The sequence below is a fragment of the Pempheris klunzingeri genome, chromosome 20, assembly GCF_042242105.1.
Source record: "Pempheris klunzingeri isolate RE-2024b chromosome 20, fPemKlu1.hap1, whole genome shotgun sequence".
NCBI classification, from domain to species: Eukaryota; Metazoa; Chordata; class Actinopteri; order Acropomatiformes; family Pempheridae; genus Pempheris; species Pempheris klunzingeri.
The window spans coordinates 7,362,846-7,388,913 of NC_092031.1; the positions used below are offsets into that span (position 1 = coordinate 7,362,846).

Below are 26,068 nucleotides of genomic sequence, written 5' to 3' on the forward strand. Positions count from 1 at the left end.
GAAGTGGTTTTATTCTGGGGAAGAAGAGGAGGAGGAGGTGTGTGTGGGGGGGGTTCCTCGCACATCAGCTGTTGGTGGGCTGTGATTGTATGATGGTTGAGCTGCAGTAACACAGTTGGCCAGTCCCGTCCAAGCTTCAGCCGGGCATCATGAATTCCGGGAGCCGGAGTCTGAAGTTTGTTTTTTTGACAGCACTTCAGGCTTTATCTGTCTCGTTGTCGGCGTGTGACAGTGTGCTCTCCAGATCTGCTGAAGGTAAGAGGCGAAGAAGAGGTGAGGGTGTCAAATTTAGTTTGTTTTTCCTGTCATGTCCAAGATCCATGCGCAGAAGTAGTAGGTGGATTAGTTTGTTAATTGTTTAATCACAGGTTCAGTGCCAAATTTGAAAGAATGGCCGCCTTTTCATCTGGAAACACGAAGAAAAAGCTTTTATGTGCGTCTTTTAATTAACCTGTCTGCATCTGTCATTGTGCATTTGCCTGCTATGTGTCTATTTTATTCTATTCTGCTTTCACGTCTCCCCTTTGGCTGTTCTGGGCGCATCATGTTGTATGAAAGCCTTTTGTTAGAACACCACTCACAGATCTGTGACACATGATTGGGCTCAATGAAACATCTCCACAGTACAAACAAGCTTTCTAGATTCATTGATTTCTTTCACTCCTTTCCGATAGATCAGTGTGTGAAAGCAGAGCATCACATTCTAGCTCACAGTCCATCCAGTGTGTACCTTTAGAGCAGAGGAGACGCTCTATAATTGATGATGCTGAAACTCTTCTTTTGTAATCAGTGGTAGGCCAGCACCCCAGGCATTTCGCTGGCATTTTAAGCATGCTTCAATTTTTCAAGGCACTTCAAACATACTTCATTTTTCTCAATTATGGATGAGTTCCATTTTTTTTTTCTTCTTTTTTTTTTTTTAGTGGCCAATTTAAAATAAAAGTCACATTGTTGGTTTGAACTTCAGCAGTCAAGTGACTTTAACCTGTAAATTGCACTTTGTTTATTGTGTTTATGATATCCCGGCAACACATGAAAACATCTGCCTGAGAGCTCTGGGGAGATGTTCAGATGTGATGTCAGAGTGGGTTCGTGTCTGTGTTTGTTTGCCTCATGCTGTGATTACAACCCTTTGGGCTGTGGCTCATGACATCTCAGTTACCAGTGTTCCTTGCCCTAGGTGAGATTCAACAAGGACACCACACACAATATGTGCAGCTGTGATGAGTGGAGGAGCTGCACTCGGGTGTTTTGCGTCCGACAGAATACTTTTACATCTAAACACCCTGTCAGTCACGGCATTCCACTGTAGTATCCTGGGAATTAATTACCATCAAGGGCGATTGTGTAGAAGTGAGATTGAAGGATGAGGAAGTTGTTCATTTATTCATCAACAGCAATCGTCATCAGAAGTTGGCCTTGATGTGCTTGTTCCCATGGGGGTTCAGACCCGTTGAAAACCATCATCGCCAGTTCATTTGGGCATGTGGTTGGGGAAAGTCTGAGTCGATCAGCGATGGCAGGATCTTTATCTGCTTGCGGCTAATTCAGGCTGATAAATGTGTGGAGGGAGTGGTGTGAGCAAGTTACACCCACAGGAGATGGAATCACATTTAAAAGACAAAAAGAATCAAATAGTATGAAATGCAGTGATGCCTGCTTTCATATGAATGCTGAAACCACAAGTCGTTGTTCAAACACTTAATCAGCAACAATTTTTATAATCCATTAGTCATTTAGGTTATAAAAAAGCCAAATATTCACTGTTTCCAGCCTCTCAAATGTTTGCAATTTTTCACATCTTCTTTGGACTATTTATAGACAAAAAGATTGCTCGATTAATGAAAATAATTAGTAGCAGCTTACTTCATATTAAAGCATAATGAGTGGAAATCATTAGTGCTCCCTTTTATGAGTCCCTACTCTGTCTCCAGACTGTGCACGTTTGTCATTGCTGTCATGAATTCGAGGCTGCTAAGAAAAGATGGAGCAGTTCAGCTCCATGCGACGTCATGTTGGCATACATATTTCATGACGACACTCCTTGAGCTTCCTTGTCGCTTTTCCTCTCCCTGTCTGTCTTGTGCATGTTTCTGTCCTAGCTGGGGATCGCTTGTGAATGATTTCCTCCGATGCTTGACGCACTTAGTGTCAGCCAGTATTTACTAGCCAGCTGTACAGCTTCAGCCAACATGACTCTCTGCGCCCCCAGCGCTGCATGCAGCTTGCGTGCTGCATGCTCAGACAAATGAAAGTTGAGCTGAGAATATATTTTTGGACTGTAGTAAAACATTCCTTCAGCAAACAGTGTCCTTCCCCAGAGAGACATTATAACCATGATGTGGCCCATCTCAAGTCAGAGGCATTTAGTATCTTTTCAGTATGAATGGATTCAGATCTTCCAGATGAGTTGTTCAGGATAGTGAAGACCCAAGAGGCCAGTACGAAGAGTTGGCCGATGTGCGGTTGTACATTAAGACAGATTGATCAACCAGTCGCTGTCCCGCAGTGGGGATATTTATATAGGAGGGGAAAAATAGCTGGACTGTGCTCATGTGGCCTGACCCTACATGTGTTGCATTAATTTCCTCAAAGCTGCTTTGGACTCATTTGACCCCCCCACCCCCCACCCCCCTCTTCCCAACACAAGAAAAGTTTAACACACAAACTGAAACCTGATGCTGGCTCTGGTCTTTCTCATTGGACTTTCACACCCAGACAGGTCAGAGTTGAGCTCAGCAAAGCGCTCCCCGAGCGTCTTCTCTCTCGTCTGGTCAGAGGGCCCAGTTGGCTCAAATATCTCTCGTCAGTGTCAAATCTATCTGGGTTAGTTCAAGTTCCACCCCATCAGTGTTTCACAGTTCATAAGCCTGTTCTGGTCTGTTCTTGTGTTCCATTTTTGCTGTACTTCTAAGTACAGCAAAAATGTTTTTCTTAACCATCTGCTGTAAAAAAAAAAAAAAAGAAAAAAAAAAAAGGGGGGATGCCCTTAACCTTTTTAAGATGTTATGGCTACCATGTTAGAAAACAGCTGCTGATATTTCGGCGGATGCAACATTAGCATTTATTTGTGTTTTTCTGTCTCCCAAATGAATGTAAGTCCAACATTCACTCTCCTTTTTGTTCTGCTTTGGTCTCTACCTATTGGGCTGTTAAGCCCAATATTTTCAATTTATGTTTGACTTTAATTAGCTAGTTGCTAACTTTGTCTGACAATCAACAATGAGCAGTTAGCATACATTAGGTTTATTAGAAATCTTTTGCTGAACTGCTGTTTATAACTCTGCAAGAGCAGAGAATAGAAATCGGAATAGAAATCAACGGAAATCAATTGCAGTTCCAGATTAGTATACTGTACTGCACTGTGTGCCAAAGGAAGCATTCTCCACGTTGACTAAATACCACATGAACTTGCAGTCATTGTCTTCCACTAAGATTTGTAACACAGAACTTAAAGTCTTCGCTCCAGATAATCTATCTTCCAGGCTGGCATTCAGCATCCGCCCCGATGTCACCTCCCTATCATGCAACAAGGGAAAAGCTACAGTGTGTTTTCTTAATAGGTAGATGTGTCAACAGGAACAAGACAGGTCACCTCCTACTTCGGTGAGTTTCTAATAAATTGGCCCAAAGTTCTGCTGCTGCCAGCTGCTTTGTCTGTATCTGTCTGAGTTAAGATTCCACAGACGGACCTGTGATGTATTTTTAATTAAAAGAGCTACATATAGACGGAAGTTTCAAGCAGTGGGACACCCCAGTAGGTCCCTTGTTGGAGTACATGCCCTTAAAACTGAGTTCTTACCACAGCAGCACGGGTTCAAATCCAGCCCAGGACCGTTGCTGCATGTCATGATGTCTCCCCCCATGTTTCCTGCGCTGTCTGTCCTGTCTGTTTTAAAAAAGTTTGAAGTTGTTTGATGGTTTCAAGTTCAGGATTTCAAATACCTAGTCAAAATAGCATTTCTTGATTTACATTATAATGTTGGGAGCTCAAGTTAATGCCTTTTTAAATTGTGTGTTTTTTCTCTGACCAGCAGTCCAAAATGATGCACAGAAAAAAACAGCAAATCATAGCATTTGTATGGAGCCTGGGACGTGTCAAAAAAAAACATATGGATGAATTACGAATTTCAATCGCAATAGCACAAATAATTTGAATCAAGAGCAGGAATTGGCATTTTGAAAAGACTAATTATTAAATTGAGCACAAATGATTGTTTTTTCCCTCTGTGACACATCCAAGGATCTGTATGTTGGCAAAATCAGAGAAATGAGTGTTTGCCTGTTTACATGATTAATGACTAAAACGAACAGAATTGAAATATCAAAACTAGTGTTGCATAATTTTCTGAAGATTTAATAATCAAGTGACTCTGAACCGTCTCAATGTTATCTTGCACTGACATTTGTCGTTATAATCCTTGAGGTATGTGATATTTAAAGAAACTGTCCTCTGAGGTGATGAAATGGTTGCCACTGCATACTGTACAATGGGGATCTATAAGACACCTCCTCCCCCAGCACCCCTTCTCTCTCTCTGCTGTGGCCTGAGGTTTTGTTTTTTAGTCTTTTTTTATGCTTTGAATGTGCTCCAGACATGTGCTTCCCATGACAGAGAGTTGTTCCAAGGCGCTATAAATGAAATCCATCATAGGGACCATATTAACAAGCTTTCACACAGCTCTGCTCCAGAAGCTCTCCGACTCTGACCTTTGTTGCTGAGGCACACAGGCTCCCTGCCAGGCAGCGAGCGCAGCCCTCGCAGCAGGGAAGGCGTAACAGTTTCAGCCGCCGGGGGCGTAACGGCACCGGATCTCGGACAACATTAACCTCCTGCTGAGCCAAGGGGAATTTTTGCTGCAGGACCATCTATTTCCCATAGTGTAATTATGTGCTGACATCGGGGTAGTGTGACAGCAAATGAGTTCAGTATAAAAGGTGGGGCAGAGAGTCAGAGACAGAAGGAGAGAGAACACACAAAGAGGCTATTTACCAGTAGTGGGAGCCTAGTGTTAAACGGCTTTGTTATGACCCCAAGTATGCTCTAAAAAAAAAAAAATCATCCACCAATAAATCCAACCGTTAACAACTCTCATTGCTGTGACTTCTGACATACTGCTGGCTTATTAGATTTGATTTAAGGAGAGCCTCTTTCTAGTTTGTGTGGATTCCTATTACCGTGATGATGTCACCTACAGGTTTCTATGTTTCCTCGTGCAACCCTCAGGGTGTTGACATAATGTCCCCCAAATGGGTCAAATGTTTACTGTGGAGTCAAGCCAAGATTACCAGGCACTTCTCACCTTTGCTCTGTAATGCCTATGAACCCTGCGCTGTTGCTTGAGGAGCGAGTTACATGCATCAAGGTGAAGATCGGTCGATTAGGTGATGAACAGAACATCAAGTCCTGCTTCCCAAATATTAGAATTTGCTGCTTTTCTTTCGTATACTTAAGGGCTGCAAGTAATCAACATTTCATCATTTATTAATCTGTGTATTGTATGTCTATTTTTAGATTTATGAAATGTCAAATAGTGATAAATGCTCATCACAAGCCCTGAAATTGCTTGTTTTATGCAATGAACCGTATAAAAAATGCAGCGAATGCTCACATTTCAGCAGGCATTTTTTTCATAGAATTGCATAAATTACTAAAACTGTTGATGATTATCATCAGTTACTTGACTAATTGTTCGTCTGGTGTTTGGACCATTGGTTGATGAAACACATGCAATTTGAATATTGATCTTAAGATGGGCATTTTTCACTATATTTTGGTATTTTATAGATTAAGAATTCATTGAATAATTGACAGAAGAATCAATAGGAAAATCAATAATGATTAGTCACATGGCTAGAGAAGATGAAGGGGAGAAAGAGATAATGAATGGCAGCGGAGTTCATTACTTTTATCTCCAAGGTCATTTATGAAAGAGAGTCTGCTTGATGGGTCTTCCTCCCAATGTATCATTCATCACTCTATTCCCAATCACCATTCTGTTTGAATTAGCATAATTTGCCCACTCTGATTGGGGATAAATGGAATTCGTGATATGCCTGTCAATCACCCATTATTAAATGAACAATAGCCATAAACATTAACCAAGTTTTCCCCGACGGGCTGATGTCAGAACCAAGTTTTGGCTCAGAAACTTTGCTGTCCAATCGAGTCAGTGCTCCGATTAAAGACATGCATTAAAACTGGATAAAAATGGCTGTGGATACGTGCTCTTGATGTAGAAAAAGTGATCATTTTATTAGATTTGCTTTATCAACAACACACTTCCATATGGAACCAAGGAAAGAGTTTTTTTCTTTTAACCATTTTTCTTTGTTGTGTCATAGGGCTGCTTTAAACAGGCCATATTAAACTCATCACTCTGCCCTAATTAATTCCACATGCTCTTATTTCAAGCCCATTTTCTTCTGGAGGTTTGAGCTGTAACTAAACAGTGTCCGCCCGAGTTAAACAATGCTGGAATCATCTCAAGTGTGTCTCCTTTGCACTTGTTTTTGTGTCATTCAAAGAGTCTAATTCGAGCTGCCAAAGACGTTGTTTTTCATTTTCAATCTGACATATTTGCAAGATTGGGAAGAATTGCTGTCAAAGTGACTTTGAGTGTGTCCTTGTGTGCTTTCCCTGCGCCAGCCATCAAGCAAGGGCGACTATGATTAGGAGCACTCGTTGTTGGTGTGTGCTCGCATGTGTAGCCTGTATCCCATCTCACTGAGGACCTGTGCACATATGGGGGGGCACGGCCTCATCAAGTGTGCAGATGAAAAGAACAGCGTGCCATTTGTGTTGCAAAAGCAAAGATTGTTATGAATACATTATTTCATGGTTGCCTGTCAAGGAGTGAGCTGTGGCTGGTTGCGAGAAAGCAGACTCTGGGGTTTAATAAAGCTGAACAGTTGTTGGTTTGTTTTGGTGGAACGGAGCGAAGGGGAAAGAGAAGGGCTGGAGCAGCGAAAGGGCAGTAAGAGAGAGGACGTCTTGAGATCTGCAAAGAACTGAGGAAGGTCATTTGTTCCCTGGGACCAGCAGCTCATAGGCTGTGGAGAATGCATTAAGTTGGGGGCGCTGATAAAACCAGAGAATGATTCACTGTGAAATACCATCAGGATTTGTAAACTGCCCCAGTAAGCACTGATTTTGTTTACCCAGCTAGACAGCTAGATGTCAAGTTTTAAACAGGCCAAAGTTTGGTTGAATGAATGAAATATAGTCATTGAAATGCTGTTGAAACAACTGTTATATCTTAACCAGGCAATAGGGCATCTCTTGACATGCACATCACCAAATCGCTGCTTTCTGAATGTCTCCGAAAATTGCAGAGCAGATTGATGAAGCAAAAAAGATCATTAGCACATAAACAAGCCTATTTTTGATGTTCTTTTAATCTTTATTGCTCTTGTGAACGACTTCATAATGTTGCTAAATTACTCAAATACAACAGGGAAAATGTACTCTTTGATTGATGTGCTCATAACCAACACTCATATGCAGCCAGTGGTGATTGGTGACCGAGGTCTTGTTTTAGGGAGCTACAAACCAAAAATCCTACGACTAAGCCAGAACACAAGCTCCTAACATTTTCTCATGTGGTCCTTTTATTGCCAAGCAATGCCCACGTAGTCGCCACAAGTCGCATGTGTTCTTGTCCAGGAGAGTTCAACTAAAGATGTACCTTTCTCAGATTATTTTATTACAGTAGTGCCGAAAAGGTTAAACTCTCCAACGTTTCACAAGAAAAAAAGCTAAGATTTGAGAAAACACAACATGATTTGGGTTATTTTCTTCTTCTGTCCTATCTTGTTATTATCTCGCGACAAAACCGCCTGGGAGATCCAAATCCCCAGGTTGGGAACCTCTGACCTAGACGTCTAAACAACCTTTCAATCAAATTCAGCCCAGTTTAGACGCCCTGACACCTTTTGACCTGCAAATCACTTAATCTATGCTTAGTGTTGACATGCTACACTGCTGTTAAGCTGCAACCTGCAAATCATCTACAGTGTTATAGTGTGTAAAACAACAAAACAATGACTTAACATGTGCAGTACATAATAGATAGTTATTTTTCTTAATACCACTGCTAGGGAAAGCCAAATGTATTATTTTATTCAGTCGTAGGTCTGTATCACATTTCAGTCACCCACACGCGAACCAAAACACACACAGTCACATTTCCATGTACACAGACATACAATCCTCCTACCAAGCACTTACTTTATTGAGGCAATATAAATGGCACAAACTCTCCTTGTGTACACTGGAGCATAAAGGGAGCTGATCATGGCCAGAGCTCTGCTTTATTAAGACCTCTGTTTACACTCTCCTTTATTGAACGTATAAATAAGGCTTTGGGTTCTGGTGCCACTTTTACCGCCCCCTTAATGCTTCTGGTGGCTCTTATAACATTCTAGCTAACAAAAGCCACTTACACACTCTACACACCACAGCCCTGCCACGTTCCATCTTTAACCAAATGTCTCTCCCAAGCATGTGGAGAAAAAAAAACGAGCCTGCAGACCGTTTCCACTAATATAATGCCATTTATAAGCGGGAATTAAACCTCATAGCGCACCACATTAACAAAATGGCTATTCACTTGCAGGCTTTGAAGTCAGGGAACCAAAAGCTGTATGGTTGCGAACCTCGTCTTCAAAGTTAATGTGGAGCGTGCCCAGAAAAGGCAGCGGCCGTTCCATTCTGTGTGTGTTAGCCGCATAAATAGGCTAACCACAACGTGGACTGACCTCTCTCTGTCAAAACTATTCTCTGTTTTTCCCCTCATCTGTTGTGTTTATCCATCTGTACTTTTCACAGAGGTTGTCACACGTTCCCTTACTCAGCATGCCCACCTCCCCCAGATGGTATGGTTTTCCAGAACTAATGAGGGTAGGATGCTTCCCCCACTCTTGTGTGTGTGATGCCGTCCTGTCCTCGCTGGGCCTGCTTCTCATCATCAGGCTGGGGCTGGATGAGGACTGCTGAGCTGGTCACCTCTGGCTCTCTGCTATCAGCTGGAGCGGCTCTGTGATGAACTCCAGAGTGGTGGTTTCCTCAGAGGAGAACCAGAACAAAGCTCAGCTGGGGAGTGCTCTCCCTGACCTGGGTTATTAATGCTGGATAATAAGCAGACTCAGCAATTTAGCTGGGTGAGTCATGCGTAGAGAGGCAGAAGGGATGTGAACCTCGAAGGAAGAGCCTTGAATCTGCTGGTACTAATAATCTGTGACAAGTGTGTCCCCTCGAGTGTTTTTTGTGGTTATATGAGTGTGTGAAATGTGACTCAAAATTAAGAAGTAAGTTTAAGTTGAAAACATACATAAATCATGCTCAGGCCACACACATAACTCCTATATAACAAGTTGACATCATCCTCAAACTAAATCTTCCCTGCTGTTTGGAGGCGTTCGATGGAGTGTCAATGGAAAAAAACCAAGCAAACATTTGATTTAGGATGCTTCCACTGAAACAAATGGTTTTAACTACCCCTGCTGTTTAGTAAGAGACCCAAGCTACGAAATAGCCTCCCCGCTGTGGAGGGCTGATTACTGCAGGAATCCCGTTAGCAGTGTCTTCCAGTGGCTCACTATTGCATTGTGACTCACTGTGTGCTCATGGTGTACTATTAAGAGTGATTGCAGCTTCTATCAATGTTATAAGTGGTAGGTTTGCTTGAGATAGTGGCCGTTTTTCTGCCACTTCATCTCCTGCCAGCACACTTGGGGACATCAATATTGGATTTGGGGGCAAATATACTCTTAAATGACTGGCAACACACCAGAGCTCCATGAATTGTAGTCATTCGGAGGCTCAGTTAACACCCTGTCAGAACAGAGAGAGAGGAGATAAAAGCATGCTGGGAACAATGCCCCAAAGCTACGTCTAATCCCTGCACTGCATCCAGGACACTAGCCCTGTGTTAGGAGTTATCATAGCAGCAGCAGCAACCCCAGTTTTGCTCGAAACTCTCCGTTCCTGAAAAACTGTGAAGATTTATGTAGCTTTAGTGGCAGAGGGGGTGGTTACGGTTTTGCCACAGGCTAACAGTTCTCATTGCTTGATGTCTGAGAGTGCTGATTAGTGCTGTTGTATTCATGTTGTAATGGCAGAGGAGATGGGCTCCATTCTACTGACAGCCTATAAAAAGGAGGTGAACATATGTTCAGGAAGGGGCGAGGATGTATTGGAGACGGCGTGTTGTCAGCGTAGATAATTGTTGGTTATGAAAAACAAAACCATTCAGGGAGCATTATTTGTGTGCTGTGACACAGAAAAGCCATCAAACGCAAATACTGTGATTTCGTTGAAGTGACATTTTATATTACAAGGCAGCTGCACTGTCAGGTTGAGTCCCGATGGTGTTAATAATGAACACCAGGCTCAGGTCTTTAATAGCGGGGAGGAATTCATTATCAGTATTGTTTAGATAATGTTCCCATTGTTTGTTTCCACGAAGATCGACAGGGTGTGGTTCTACAGATGCAGAGAGGATTTAGAATGAAGCACTTTGAAGTTTTCCATGTATTCTCACATGGTATTCTCATTTTCTCTCACAGGGAATCTCTTGAGCATGACTGTTCAACACAGACCAACAGCAAAGCAGAAACACTACGGGACTACAGTACCTCTTCAGCTTGTTGGACAAGACTGGAAACCAATCAGCCAGCTCAAATCCCAGGTGAAGAAAAGCAGTTGATAAAATTAAACACATTTATTTTTACGCTTTTACTCTGCTTTTAAACACCCATTTGTCTATCCTACACTGAGCATAGTGTCATGACATTTGGTATCGAGATTCATGGTCCCCAGCAGATGATTCAGAATAATTTTGGTTGACTCTTCACCTCCGGTCTTGTGCCGTCATCTCAGAATACACTTTCATGACATCACCTGTGTACAGGAAATGTCAATATCTAGATTGGCAACACTCCAGAGCTTCCTGCCATGACGTTTGTTGAACACATTCATGTTCTCAAGGGGGACAAATTATTCTAGCGTAGTAACCTTATGACCACTAGTCTCATGTAACCCACAGGACAAAATCTTTGGTCCCACTAGTGGAAGAGCTCTGAGTGGGGTTATGACCAAAAACATCCATGTGTTAAAACAACACGCTGAGCATCGGTGTAAAGATCCTAACTCATTTAAAATCAAGGTTTTCTTTTAAATGTGTTAAACCTACATAGACATTTGAACCCACATTGAATCTTCATGAAGTTAAATCTAAGTTTGGACAGGGTTAACACTGCATTTTGAATTTAGAACTGAACTAAATCTAATCAAGTCTCTCCAAATCATCTGTGCAAAATGCAACAGATTTTAGATTCAAAATTTATGCTACATTAACTTATAATTAGAAGACTTTCTCAATTTGTGGCCAGTCTTACTCCAGTCTTGAAAGGTTGTTGGCGTTCTCCTATTTAATATAGCCTTAAATTAACATTGCTCATGGATTTAATGAATAATCGAGGTTGGTAATTGTTGTTTAAATTGAATGCAAATTGAAGTTAAAATTAGATGAACCTGAAATTGCATGGTGCACCTCAGCATTAATGCGATGCGGCCTGCTCACACATCTGCACCAAGAGTCAGCTAAAGGGTGCAGGACCGCAAACAGCCAGGCAGAGATAGCAGTCTTTGCCTCTTTGTGGTCAGTTCAGTCCATTCCAAGCACAGACAGATGTACAATGTGAGCATCTCAGAACAGCAGAAAAGACTATACAACGCACTGGATCATTATTGAAATGTTTGAAATCTGGAATTCTTGGCTCTGTTTGGTGTTCTAATCCCAGACATTAGAAAAACAAAATACATGGCTGCCAGGCAGACTCAAAACACAGCTTGCATTTTCAGGTTGTGTTATTGAGTCAATTCATTTGTGAATTAATTTGTTCTGGCTCAACCAAACAGGCATGGTGCCACAAGGTTTCTCTGGGATATTATTACCCCAAAAAACAAAACAAAAACCTCAGATCAGTGGATTCAAGAATGTTCACAACGAAGGTAAAATTAAGTGCTAATTAAATATATATATATATATATATATATATATATATATATATATATATATATATTTCCTTAACAACAAGCACAGACATGCAGTGAACTATCTAGATTTCCCCTAAAGTTATTGATGGCAGTCGTCATAGACGTTATTCAGTGTGACGGAGGTCTGAACATGCATATAGAAAGCTGTCTGAACAGAAAATATGCGGAGATTTGGTCCCACATGGTTTGTGCAATCATACTGCCAAAAACCTTAAGTGTTCTGCTTCCATATCCTCTTATGATCCACTAGACATTCTTCTCCACGGGGGGTGATGGATGACTTAACCCAGAGCAGTGCTCCTTTCCACAGTTGACCCAGATTGACCTACGTGTGTGAAATGTATTTGTGTGTGTGTGTGTGTGGTTGCCCAGCGATATGGAGGATGTGAGACAGAAGATTTTTTGTGCCTGAGTGAGCGCACAGCACACGTGGATGAGCGTGCGCGCATGCCACTGTGCTTTAGCTGCAAAGCACGACTGACAGAAGTGATGTACGTCTCGGTGCCACTTCATCTGACTCTAACAGAGACACACGGTCTCTCTCAGTGCTGTAACTCAGGGGTGCAAAGACTCGTGGCTTTCTGCCGGATTAATGTCAAATGGAATACAAACATAAAGCTAATCCTCTCAGCTCTTGTTCTAAGATACAAAGTCCCTTCACAAGGATTTCTGACTGCTCTCATCAATTGAAAACAGTCGTCTTGCATGTTTTCTCTCAGCACTGGGTGGCTCTGCCACAGTTTTGTCAGGATTATAATTTGAGGTTTTTAGAACTATTTGCTTTTTTATTTCATTGCCGCACATAACACCAAATTCATTGATTTTCTTACATTTAGACCATGCCAGCTAATGCTCCAACTACTTGAACAGCAACCAGAGCAATCTTTCGTCAATCAAAATGCAGTCTGCTGAGTCCAGACCCAATCTTTCTTATCCCATGTACTGTCTGTTGTCTCTTCAGAGTCACCCTGCATCACTGAAGCTCCTGATTGAAGCGGAAGGTGAACAGCTGCTCTTGGCTCTGGAGAAAAACGAGTAAGTGTTCCCTCCATTCAAACTTGGCCTCAGCTCGGAACTGAGTGCTTTCTGGAGTACAAATGGGTGACATATGCACTGCCCAGGGGCTACAGCTGGGGTTGTGGCCAAGTTGTGTGTCACATATAACAACCAGGGAAGGGGAACGACGAAGTCTTTCTGTCTTGCACCGCTAGTGCTGGCATGGCAATGCTCTCTGTGATTTGGTCTTCTCGTGTGCTGAAACAAAGACTTGAAAGACAGAAATTCCTGAATATATCAGCCAGACATTGATGAAAACTGACATCTTCCTCCGTCTGCTCGCTCTGTCTTTTCATTTGATCTATTGGCATAACACAAGGGAGAAGGAGGCTTTGTTTGAACACAGCACACACCCCTTGCTCTGTATATTAAGATACTGTCAACACAGTGTCAGCCAAGGGACTGGCAAGCAGGGGGAACATCATTTGAAAGAGATCAGGTTATCGGAATAGGTACAGTTTGACAGGGACACAGCTCAGAATCTGGAGGAATATTTGTCATCTTTGCATTTTTACACAAAGGCTGACTGAATGTGGCCTCAGTCTCAGACAACCCCTGAGTCGAGTGTGTTGCTGAGAAGAATGGGACGTGATTGATGGAGCAATATGTTTTCTATCCAGCTCCGCTGCCACACATGAGCAAACAGGAACAAGCAGAGCTGTCTGTGTGATAGAGAGAAAAAGGGAGTGGGAAGCAAAGAGAGACAGAGAGCGGATGGGTTTTTATGTCAAAGTCAGCCATGACTCTCACTTGTTTCCAGACTTAATATATGTAAATTCCACCTGCAGACTGTGGGACAAAGCTTTCAACACCAGCGACCGCAATTTTATGGCTTACCTACTTTGAAAATATTTTGATGGGAAATCACACTCAGTCTTTCTGTTGAATAACATTCCTGCTTTGCACAGGTGGGGATTTTGCAAAGCTGACTTGCAGATTGTCAAATTTTCACCAGCCCCATTTATAGCAAGGAATTACATTCTCTTACAGTAAAAACATTTCAAAATGGGAACAAGACTTTTCCCCCTGTGATCAACTGCAGTGGAAAAATAACCTGCATTTCCATGCATCGCCCACATGTTCCTCATTCAGCATGGCTGTCATCATTGTCCCAAAGCATTAAATGTAAAGTCCACAGTTACGCTCAAACCCTTGGCCAAGAGGAACAAACAGAGACGATGGAAAGGTGCAATCTAGATCTTTCTAATAAGGTCGAGCATGATGGAAAGACTTTACTCAAACAAACCTCCCTGCACTCCAAATACCAGTCTGTCACAATTTACTCTCGACACTTGCAGCAAGTCTGGAGAACAAGGTTTAATTACTGGCAAAGGCTGAATTTTCATCATCTGTGGATTCTGGGTACTACTTTAAAAAAAAAAACTAAATAGAAGCTACTTAATGCCATGCATGTTTGACAAGACAAATCACAAATAGAACACGGATTTGAAGAGGATGTGTGTTGTTGAGTGAGCTTGCTCTGCGGATCAGTGCGCCAGAGCCAGAACTGAACCTGCTGTGCTGACATTAAGCGAGGGGTTCTTGTCTGAGGTTGCTGGCACACTGGCTGTGCGCCGCTGATGAAATCCAGTTGTTCAAACACAGCCGACATCAGTAGAGTAGGAAAAAATGTGGTCCAGAATGAAATGATTTGAATTAAACCCCTACATTTATTTTTGTTTTCTCAGGTCGTCGTTAATAAACATCACTGGCAACAAAACACGATCGATGTGTGCTGCACAGCTGAATGCAATCATTTCTGTTGTATTGAGAGGGGAACATGCTCAGTGTGTGTCTGAGCTTACATCACCCCTGGAGTGTGATAGAGAGTAGTAAAGGTCGCCGAGGAAGGCTGGGGTGCATGAAATTCTTTATCACAAACTGCTTGAAATTATTAAGTTTTTCCTCCTTTATAGAGAAGAGTTTTGCACATTTGTTGCATCTTTTTTTTTTTTTATACAACTCAACTCATTAAATTGGTGAATTTAAAGCCAGAAAACGATAGAAACAGCAAATCTAACTATTCTCTTAAGTCTCTTTAATATGTTGCTTTGGCTTCGTGACTGACTTATTGTGAAGTTTAGAGCTTTGGCATTTCAAGGTCTAATGTTTAACCTTCAGCTTGATCCCTGCTGTAACACTGTTGGCCGAATAAACCAGACTTCTTATGAGAAAGCACGTCAACGGCTTTAGGGAGTGTAAACCATCCCCGCTGAACTACATAAAACGTGTTTTGCTGAAATCTGTGACTGCATTTTGATATATGAAACTTAAATGCTAAGATCGGAGCAGCAAATATCAGTCTGTTTTATTCGCATTCCTACAAAGAATTCTGATATTCCCATCTTTCAAATCCATTTGACGCCAGCGGCATGCTGAGCTGTCACGTATCATCAGTCCATTTATGGTACATTTGAGAATTTAACAGAGACAAAATACTCTCAGAGGAAGTCATGAAATATTGACTTTATACTGTATCATTTCTCCTTAAGATATTTGTCTATAGCAAATGGCAATTTGTCATAATCCTCTGTGGCATCCTCCCAGTGACAATGTCCATTTAACAAAATAACGAACTGTACCATTATAAATGTTGCCTTGCCTTTCGGTGCTACTGTAGTTTTTCCAAAATACATCACAGGATGTATACTGTTAGATCACCTTTTCTTACTCTTATGGTTAGCTGTTTAGTGTAAGTGGCCGTGATGACATTTGGAAAGCCTGCAATATGATGAAAACTGTTGGCTCCTTGGCATTAAGGGCTGCAGAAGCAGGAGTCACAGGCGTTAGATATTCTTACAACATCCCCGGACACCCTCTGAAAATGGCCTGTTGCCAGGATGGAAATGGCATACGCTGCCTGGAGCAACATGTCAACCGTGTGAACAGGCGCTCCATATTATGGTTCAAAAGATGACTGCCTGAAAGATCAAGGCCGTCTCCATGTGGAAATACTGCCATTTTAGGCACCCATGTATTGGTGTAGCTTCAAACTCAAAAACTGCAAAGAGGAATATGGATTAGTTCTGGACTGTCATCCAATCGCTTTAGGTTAGCATATTAACATTGAATTAACATGTTCTCAGAGTGACTCAATGATTAATGACACCCCCCCCACCACCACCCAAAAAAAAAAGTTGTGTTGAGACAGACTCACAGCACTCAGACATGAAGCACATATTCATTGTTTTAATAATCATCAATCTCCCAGAAGAAAAGACCATGTGTTGCAGACTGTATTGGTTTTAGCTACCAGTATTTTTGTAAGAAATGTATTTTGATCATTAGCCTCTTTAGTTGGAGAAGCATTTATGCAAGAAATCCAAGAGCCCTGAATTGCATATTGATATTAGAGCACTTCTGTAATGAGTAGTTTGATTCCAGTGTTCATGGCCAAACATATCAGTCTTCCAGGTCGGGTCAAAGTGAAGTCAGTTCTTAATGCAGTTCTGTCTCTGACTAAACATAAAAGTGGTATAAAAACTACCTGATTGAACCACAGGTGGCTATTAAAACATCCTCCAGGCATAGTAAATTCAGGTTTTCATCCAGGACATTAATTAGCAGAGGTGATGATGATGCTATTTGCATGAGGGCACTGATGATGAAATGCCAAGTCCAGCTGGTGAAAATTAAACTTTATCACTTCATCGGCTTTATGTAAAAAGTGCGTGAAGATCAGACTTCATACTGAAGTCAGCACAGTGTCAGCCCGGGCATGTGGCTCATGTCATGCTCTCCCTGTTTGAACGATTAAAAAAAAAATTAGCCAACTTTAAAAGCTCACGTTGTCTGTTTCTGCATCATGTAGCAACATGTTGTTGCATTTACTGCAAACAGAATGTTCATGAAGTAAGTCTGATCACTGTCAGCTGCTGCACGGAGCCTAATCCCTGGTGGCGTCTCATCTTCTCTGATTGACTTAGTTAGTAGATGACGGTCTAAACAAAAGCTTCACATGGTCTTTGCTTTAGTAAAATAGCACATTTGTTCCTTTATTACATTTCAACGCAACACTCGAAACCTGTTTGCTCTCAATGAGCAGGCAGTTGTGTGTGTGTGTGTGTGTGTGTGTGTGTGTGTGTGCACGGGTGAGTAAAGCACTTTGTCCTGCTCAGGTAGAAAGGACTTGTATATCGGCATCCATTTATCATTTCATATAAGTGCATCAGTTTATTTTCACATAAGTAGAGGCTTTCCCTTATTGAGTTTCTTGCCTCCTCTGGGGGAGAGACACCCTGAGGCTAGCTAGCGCATTTTACACTAGTGGGGACTGTTGTTGAGCTTTGACCACTGGGTATGGAACCACTTCTGGCCAAGCTGTTCTAGCAACACTTGCTGCTTTGTGGCTTTGAATGTGAGGCCTCCAGGCATATCAAGATGAGTCCCAAGCTGAGCAGGCAACATGCTCGCTATCCATGTTTCTCTTTCTAATGGACTGCAGGATCATTGAAAGGAGGCCTGGGGCTCGTCAGCAGGGTGGAGGATGTTCTCGGTTGCCTGCATTTGGGGTTTCTCCCTGCTCATCATGTTGTTTGGCCTTAAGCGTAAGGGACCTGGAGGGTTGGCCATCCATCTTGTGGAGCCTTTTGTGCTGGGAGACGAACAGACACAAAGGAGTACACACAGATGTGCATATACACACTTTAATCTGGCCTTTTTCCCTGGACACAGGGCAGGCAGAGGATATGTTTTCTGAGTGAAAGGCCTGATTGCAAACTTCTTCTATCTCTCTAGTGTTTGGAAGAACACTAGAATTTTAACCTGGACAGGTTCCAGATATAATTTGTCCCACTTTGCGTGTTGGGTTTTAGGGATGTTATATCTCAGGCTGGGCTGCTGTTGGCCTGTGATCTGCTGCCTCTCTCAGTGAAGATGTCCTCGTGGCTCACTGAAAACACGGGCAGGAAACAGCCTCTCCTGGGGAACTGAACAAACAGGAGGCTAAAGACGCCGCACAAATAACCAAGCCTTTCTGGAAAAAAAACGTCTCTGTGACCTCCTTTGTAGAGTTATTGTCCCCGGCTGCTGAGCCACACACAGATTGTGAAAGCGTCAAACCCAATGACACCCATGTGTATCAAATCCTTCCTCTTGTCATCAAGCCAGGAGTGGGATAAGGACTGTGTCAAATCCTTCCCCAAGTCATTTATTCAGAAGTAAAACAAGATGAAGTCTTTTTCTCATTAAGGCTCCAGTGCTCACTCAGACAGTTTAAAAAACTAATTTGAAGTTCTATAATAACAGCTTCGTCATAATGTTTGCAGGATAATGTTTCTGATCATGGCTTGCATGCGCTTTTTTGACATTATCTTAATTCCTTAAAGGTGAATTTTTGGATTGACTGATGTCATGCTTGACCACTAAAATCACATTTAGAAGGAAATCTTCAGTTAATTGGTATTTCATTGAAGCACACACATCTGGTTGACCTTAGTTCCTGCTGCTAGACTGGTTTAGAGGCTTTCAAAATGTTTTTCAGTGGTAATTTTCTCACATTAAGGCAGAAATTCCAACGTTACCCAAAGTTTTATACCAGTATTAAAGTTTTAAAACATGCAAATAATATAAAGTACAAAGCATGGCAGACTTTCACATCTTTTTAAACTTTCAACACCTTTTATGAATCATGAATGTGATTCTACCACATAATGGAAACCCAATAATTGACATTATTCTTAAGCAACAGGAGTTTCCAATCCTCTAATGATTAACTGGATAAAAATAAAAGCTTCCTCTTGTTAAGATCTCATTAAATACTTTGCTCCCACGTGGATAAAGGGGAGCACAATATGAGGAGAAAAAAAGCAGGGTCGAGCAGGGGTGGGGTAGGTAGAGGGTGATTTGAAGTCTAATTACCCAGAGGAAAGGAAAATTCATAATACGATCTCTCCTATGTTCAGTCTATTTCTCCTAGACATAACGGAGCTCAGTTTAACATCAGTGTGAGATTTTGACCATCTTCTCATCGTTCTTAAATTCATCTCCTAAGAAATAGCCTTTGTCTTCAGCCTGGTCCTAATTTATGATCTTTTTTCTCTCACTGCACTGATCTTAATTTCTCTGAAGTAATCAGCTAACACTAAGATCCAAAAGAAAACTTGACTGGCTTATGAATGAGCCTGCTCAGTATCAGAAATTTGTCTCACTGATCAAATTCAAGTTTCAGTTTTATCTGTTCTCAGTGGGCAAAGTAATTGTTGGCAGGGGTGTGCTGTACATTACAGTGTGAACAAGTGAAAGTGAACAAGACGCAAACAGCCCAAGCTCGACTATTCTGCATGCTTGTTCCAATGCGCATTTCTTTGTCCTCTGCAAACAAACATACAAACAGTTTTTCTTTCATCAGCACAATTCACACACACCATGGTGTAAAATTCATTCAGAACCACGAAACCTACTTCCATGAGAAGAATGCACTGAGGTTTTACTTTAGCCTTTGTACCTCTCTAGTTACCCTTGCGGCTGCAAGGCCATGATATACTGTGATTCATTAGTTTCAAAGACAAGCCATGGAAATGGGCTCATCTCTGTCCGGAGCCTGCGCCTTTTAACTACTTCCTTCAAAAGGCAATTTTTTGGATGGAGCTTCCCCCTTTTGAATTACCTTCTCAGAAGCTCCAATTATTTTCAAGCTTAGAGCATTAATTAATAAGGTGGACTCGCTACTCCATGTTCCTAATTAATTAGGAGGCACCCTGTGACACTTGGACACGTAGAATGGCTTGTCCCTTCTTTCAGGAAAAGGCACTGTGAGATGCACATGCACAGTGTCCTTTTTAAACTTGTGTTTTGTGTGTGTCTGTATAAATGTATTTTTACTTCCATCCCAGCCTAACCTTGGAGCTAAGTTCAAAGTCCAAAAACAACTCAACCTGTTCACCTGGTGTCACCTTTTCTCTCTCTTCAGCTTTTCCCCTCATTCGGCCATTTCAGCTCAGACTATCTAGTTTGTGTAAAATTGTAATTTTTTACTTAGATTTTAAGACATATGAAAATACTCAGCACTGAATAATAATCTATGTCTAATATAGTTTTTCCACAAAAAAATGTAATTACCTGGTTAAGAACTCCAGTGACTCCCTCGTGAAAATCCAGAAACCATGAATATGCAAATGTGTTCATTTCAAAGGTTTAACTGCTGGAGATAAGATGTCTCTTACTTCTCTAAAGTCCATTCTCACTGTACAGGCTTCAAGTTTCCACATCACTCTTGTGTATGTTGCAAATTGAACCAGGAAATCACAGAAATCATGCTCGTATGTACACATCTTAAACTCAGTTTCTCTGTGCTCACTTTATATCTATCTCTCTTCAGCAGATGAATGTGAAAATAACAGTGAATGATGTATGGGCAAAGCCCTTCACCCCCCACAGTGAAGGTCAGAAATCCAAGTAAAGTCACAATAAGCAAAACACATTTTTGAGTGGAGGTGAACTGAAGACATGTAATTTTGAGTGAAGAGCTTTAGACCTGATGGCTTGTTTAAAAGAGACTTTTTGTGCAGTGACAAGTGCAGGGATAAGGGTCTTCCCCTCTCCACTCTGAGCCATTTTCCAGACGGACCGCGGGGTCTCAGGACTCCAGCTGGTAGATCTATTCCTCAGCCTCCCTCTCTTCACCACAAAGTACACAGCCAACAGAAAAGAAAAGTAAGAAAGACCCTAAGGCTGGTTTTTAGCAGCTTCACGTGCATGCATTTAAAATGAAAACAATACAGTTCCAAATGATGCACTTCATGATTTTCTTCTGTTTCAGTAATATCTCAGATCACTCATGATCTACGAAAATCAAATCATTCTGATCATACGTATCAGTTGTTTGGTGCCTTGCTCACAGGCACCCTGGCACAGGAGGGTGAGTGGGTTTTGTTCCCACTACATGGATCCAGAGATTAACTGGGTGCTGCTGTGTACTGCTCAGGAATTTTAGAAGCAAGTGGACTGCTTTTTTATTCTTATTTTTTTCACATGGAAGGCATGACAGCAGTCAGGCAGACTAGCAGACAGCCCTCGCCCTGTTGTTTTTCATCTTTTGTATGAGTCATCTTTTAAGAGCCTTTTCTTGCATTATTACGAACCCGGTTTGCAAGATTTGTTATTCAAGTACCAACTCAAAAGCTGAACAAAGGCTGAACCCGTTTTAGTTTACCTGGAAATGCCAGTCTATCAATAAAAATAGGTGTGTAAGCATCTTTTAAGATAAGATTGCATTAAAAGTAATGAACAGAGGGGATTCTGGAGATAGACTAGGCCATGTGTTTCAGTTCCAGACCTTTATTTAACTTCTCTCTAATATTTGATAGAGCCCAATGTAAGGCTTCATCCTCAAGAACATTTATTGCTTGCCAAGACTGTTCAACGTATTCCAGACGGCTGATAAAGTGAAAGCACATGTAATTTCCTTTTTTTGCAACTCTCTTTCCTTCTTGTGAATGCATATACAAAAATTATTGTCCTTCATCACGAGCATTACCTCATGTTTTATCTATGTCTGCTCTTGACTCCATTATAGCTCCATCAGACATCAGAAGCACTATTCAGGTTGCACTATGTGGCAATTCTGAACAACATTTCTGTATATAAATACATAATACTGGATTACAGTTTTGCAGCTGCCAAACGCGGTCATTAGTCAAGTGTCTTATGACAGTGTTGCCTTTCATATATTTATTGTAACATGCTGCAACCTGTTGCTATCTATTGGCTGGTTGCAGGAACATTAAATTAAATGACAAAATTAGCCTTTTTAATCATATAATTTTCATCCTACTAACAAAGCAGACATAACATGCTACAAGTATGCTTTCTCATGTTTACTGCTTTGTTTGTTAGCTTTGTAGGCTGTGAAATAAAAGAGACAAATCAACAAGTGCACTGGATTTTTCACTGCTAATATGCAACAACAATAACCAAACTTGGAGACTGGGAGCCTGTAACCGTGCTGTCTGTCCCTGTCTTCCCAAAATGCCTCCAATATTGTCAGAGTTATTGTGTGCAGACATGAGGGAAATAAGCAACCAAAATAAAATAACTCCCTCCAGGGGCTCATGTATTGCTGAAATTCAGCCATGAAAGTACTGTAGAGCATAAACACATCCTGTCTTTATATATTTGACTATGGCTATAAGGAACAATTTACATCCAATTAACAGTAGCAGAAGTGTAAGACAGAACGATTTAGATATGAATTTTTTTTATTAGTTTTTTTTGAGAGCAAAAGTTAGTTTTAGCGTCAGTTAGCCAAGGCTCTCTGCCTTCATCTTCCTTTTGTGTGCTTTTTCCATCAGATTGAATGTCTTTCTTACTTTTTCTCTGGCTCACGATCTCTCCCTTTCACCTATTTAAGCAAACCTACTCCATAAATTCGAGTGAAATCTCATTTTCTCAAGGCTCTGGGGTGCCAAAGGGAATAAATAAAAGCAGCCAAAGTTTTTGACCTCTATGGCTGCTGACCATAAAGATAATCATTGTGGGCTCACAGGCCTGGCTTCCATCCCCCCTCTGACAGACAGACAAATAGATTTGCTGGAGTTACAGTGTGAGTTAATGTCAGCTGGGAGGGAATGCGCGCTGTGCTTGTCCTCCATCCTGTTCTCTCCGTTCTCACAGTCCACTGACCTTCCTATGACCAGCACTCCCTGTGTGTGGGGTCACTGACTGAGCGAAGAAGCCACGCGTAGTCATCAGTCAGACGGTCAGATTTGGGCTGAAGGAAGCCTGTCTCTTTCAGCTGATCTAGTTTTTTTTTTTCCTCCCTTACTGTTTCCCTTACACATACTCACGCAGAGCAGTGTCCTTGTGAAAAATGTATGCTGGATAGAAAGCAAAAACAGCATCCGCTCCAGATGACTAGCACAGCAAAAACCTCCAGCAGCAGCAGCAGCAGCAGCAGCAGTCTCCCCCTCTTGCCCTAAAAGGTAGAATCTCTGCTGGTGAGAAAAAAAAAAGTTTTTTGCCTTTTGTATTCCTGCTTTTGACTCATATAAAACTTCAAATCCGCACAAGACTCAATGGGAGACCTGTGTAGGAGTTGGAGTTCAAATGCCTCTTTCATCACTAAATTCAGCTTAGTGATAAAAGGTAATGGTGCAGAGAAAGTCAGAGACCTGGGGCACGGAGTCTTCCCCTGTTTCCATGTCATGCAGAAAGCAGATGCTTTTGGTTCCCCATCCCACTCGTCATTAAGGTTATGCTTCTGAGGCCCCACGGTGCTGAGAGATGGACACACAGGGAGTAGACAGAGGCAGCTGAAAGATGTGTGATGACGGTATTGGAGGTTTGTGGTGTTTTTGCTTTGTCAGATGAAGTGTGAAGGCAGTCCTCCTCCTCCTCTGTCTACCTGCCTTCACATCTCTCCCTCCCTACTTATTTTCTTGCAGTCAGCAACTTCTAATAAGTCCCTGTAGGGGCACGGGACACAGCAGGGTATCCTTTGGTTGGCCCCTGTACTCCTCACTCACTCTCACCTAATCCCTCCAGCACTGGGGACAGGAGTGGGCTGCCAACAACAATAGGAGCTGCCAGGGTTTGATAAAGAGGCTGTGGACTGCTTCGGGGTGCAGGGACCCAGTGGAATCCAGACCCCAGTCCATGATACAGTTGCCTTAAAATCGTCAACAAGTTTCCGAGCAAAGGGGTCATGGGCAGGTTGTAAATTCACTGAGGGATCCACTAGAAACCACTTTTGTTGACACACGAGCTGAGAGAAAAGCTGTAGGTTGTCCTTCTTGAAAAACAACAAGCCATATATTTAGTTGTCAGGAGTAGATCAAGATGTCTGATGCTGGAACAAAATAACCATTGAGGACACTTTTGGGATTTAACAACGTGAGGGGATGTAAAGGAATAGTTCCACATTTTGGGAAATGCATTTATTTGCTTTCTTTCCGAGAATTGGAGGAGAAGATCGACACCACTCATACCTATTCGTCTTGTATAAAGCTGGAGCCAACAGTCTGGAGTCTTTTGGCCAAGTAGTAGAAACTCCAGGAAGTCACTGCACCCAGGCAAGAAATAGTCCCACACATTATCTCCTATAAAATCAAATTGTTGTTTTTTATGTTTCAGTATTTGATTGAACAAACAAGATAAGGTATCTTAATTGGTGACTTTAGATGTTGTGGTAGGTGAATTTTGTTACCTGGACAGAGCTAGAAGCCTTTGAAATAACATTCATGTTGGGATATGAAATTCATGGGGTGCATGACTCATGACCTTCGCTTAGCTATGGCCCTATTCTTGCAATTGATTTTGTTCAAAATGCAGATGAAAGTTGATAAATAGATGCTCTGAATGTTGATGCAAAGCAACCACGCACGCCTTCTCTTGCTTGATGATGCTTGATGAGTCACCAATGCTGTAAAAACGGAATATGCAATAATGAAATAACCTTTGGAACACACTATAGCTTAATGATTTTGTGTCCCCGGGAGAGTTCAAAGCTCTAACAAAACACTGTATAACTGAAGAGTGCATTCGCTGTTCCTAAACTGGATTTTATGCCTCATACGTGTTGTCCTATGTCTGTTTGTAATGCGCTTCACTTGTCTATTTTTGACATGCTTTATTTCATAACGTCTGTACCTTTGTACTGGTGCGCCACCCTGTCGAGAAAAGAGGCTTTAATCTCAAGGGACTTCCTGGTTAAATAGAGGTTAAGATAAGGATAAATAAATAAATAAATGAAAAATAAATGAGCCAGCTGTGTGCTCCATCTGCACACTGATTGTGATGTGATGTTTGCAAACAATTTCCCAGAGAAAGCCAATAATGTTCCACTTCCTGGGTGCATCAACTATACATCGGTAGATATATTCCTTAAAGGGATCGATGGACCACGGATGATCGATGAGCTAGTAGTCCATTATTGGAAAATCAATCACCAGTTTTAGAAATGGGGTGACATAATGTCAAGTACTGATTTAAAGAAGCATGACAGAGCAGAGCATCTTTTGTCAGCATTCACAGCAGAGTCAGTTTTAATGAAAGCTGGTAGAGATTTATTAATTCCTGGGGGGTTCGGCAACATATTGTATTGCCTAATAAATTGGACATTTAATTCCTTGTCTTAGTACAGATCACACCTGTTGAAAATGCATGAGGATTCTGACCTTATACTGAAGTTCACCTCCCTTTAAATAATTTAGTTGTTTTTGTTCCGACTCCCCTAAATCTATTCTTGCAGCCCTCTTCTCCTGTCAGTTATCTCCTACAGAAAGAACCCAGGGTCAGGATGCATAACCAAACCCACCTAATACATCAAAATAAGACTTTTACTAGAAAGGAGTAGGACATCTCCCTCAGTGACATAATCAGAGGGGTGAAAGACATGAGGGGAGGCAGAGAAAATTTGTATTCGGTCCTTAATTGTTTGATTTCCCCGAGGGCATGCAAGATACGGGCGAAGGGCAGGAAAAGGGGGAGGGCTTACCAGTACAGACAGATTTAATTAATTGAAATGCTGTTTTTTTGAATGTGAATTTACCTTGCAAAAAGAATGATAGGCTTGATTGTTTGAAGTTCCCCAGTTGCTCATTAGTTCAAGCACGAGGTTGCAATGAATATAGATGCATGAGCTTTGAGCCTTGGGCCACTTCTTTGCAAACCATTTGAATTAATGGGAAAGCTCAAAGCTTTTGCATCAGCATGACCCATCCTGAAAATGCCTTTGCATTCACCCTTCCTTAGTACCTCCTCTCTTTCTCAGCCTTAACCTATATAATGATCTTTAGAAAAAAAGTAAGAAACTGTAAAAAAAAAAAAAAGAAAAGATGATGCAAATAATTGTTTTGAGGCTGCACGTAAGGCTTGTTGCTTCCACTTGGAATGTAATCACAGAGAGGAATATGAATTAAACCTAGTCAATGGTTTTGCTACAGGCTAGAGGACATGAATATCAAAACGAGGCATCTTGGAGGTTTCTGCGTACACCACAATAGAATGACTATG

General features: G+C 41.6%; 1 protein-coding gene across 1 annotated transcript in view; it reads left to right on the forward strand.

Annotated features, from left to right (window-relative positions):
• The first annotated feature begins 149 nt into the window (after positions 1-149).
• Positions 150-26,068, forward strand: part of LOC139219793 (disintegrin and metalloproteinase domain-containing protein 12-like) — a 68,592-nt gene continuing 42,673 nt past the window's right edge. Inside the window, exons 1-3 of the mRNA XM_070851758.1 lie at positions 150-255; positions 10,570-10,691; positions 13,023-13,096. Of these exons, the coding sequence (XP_070707859.1) occupies positions 150-255; positions 10,570-10,691; positions 13,023-13,096 (302 nt within the window). The remainder of the gene's footprint in view (positions 256-10,569; positions 10,692-13,022; positions 13,097-26,068) is intronic.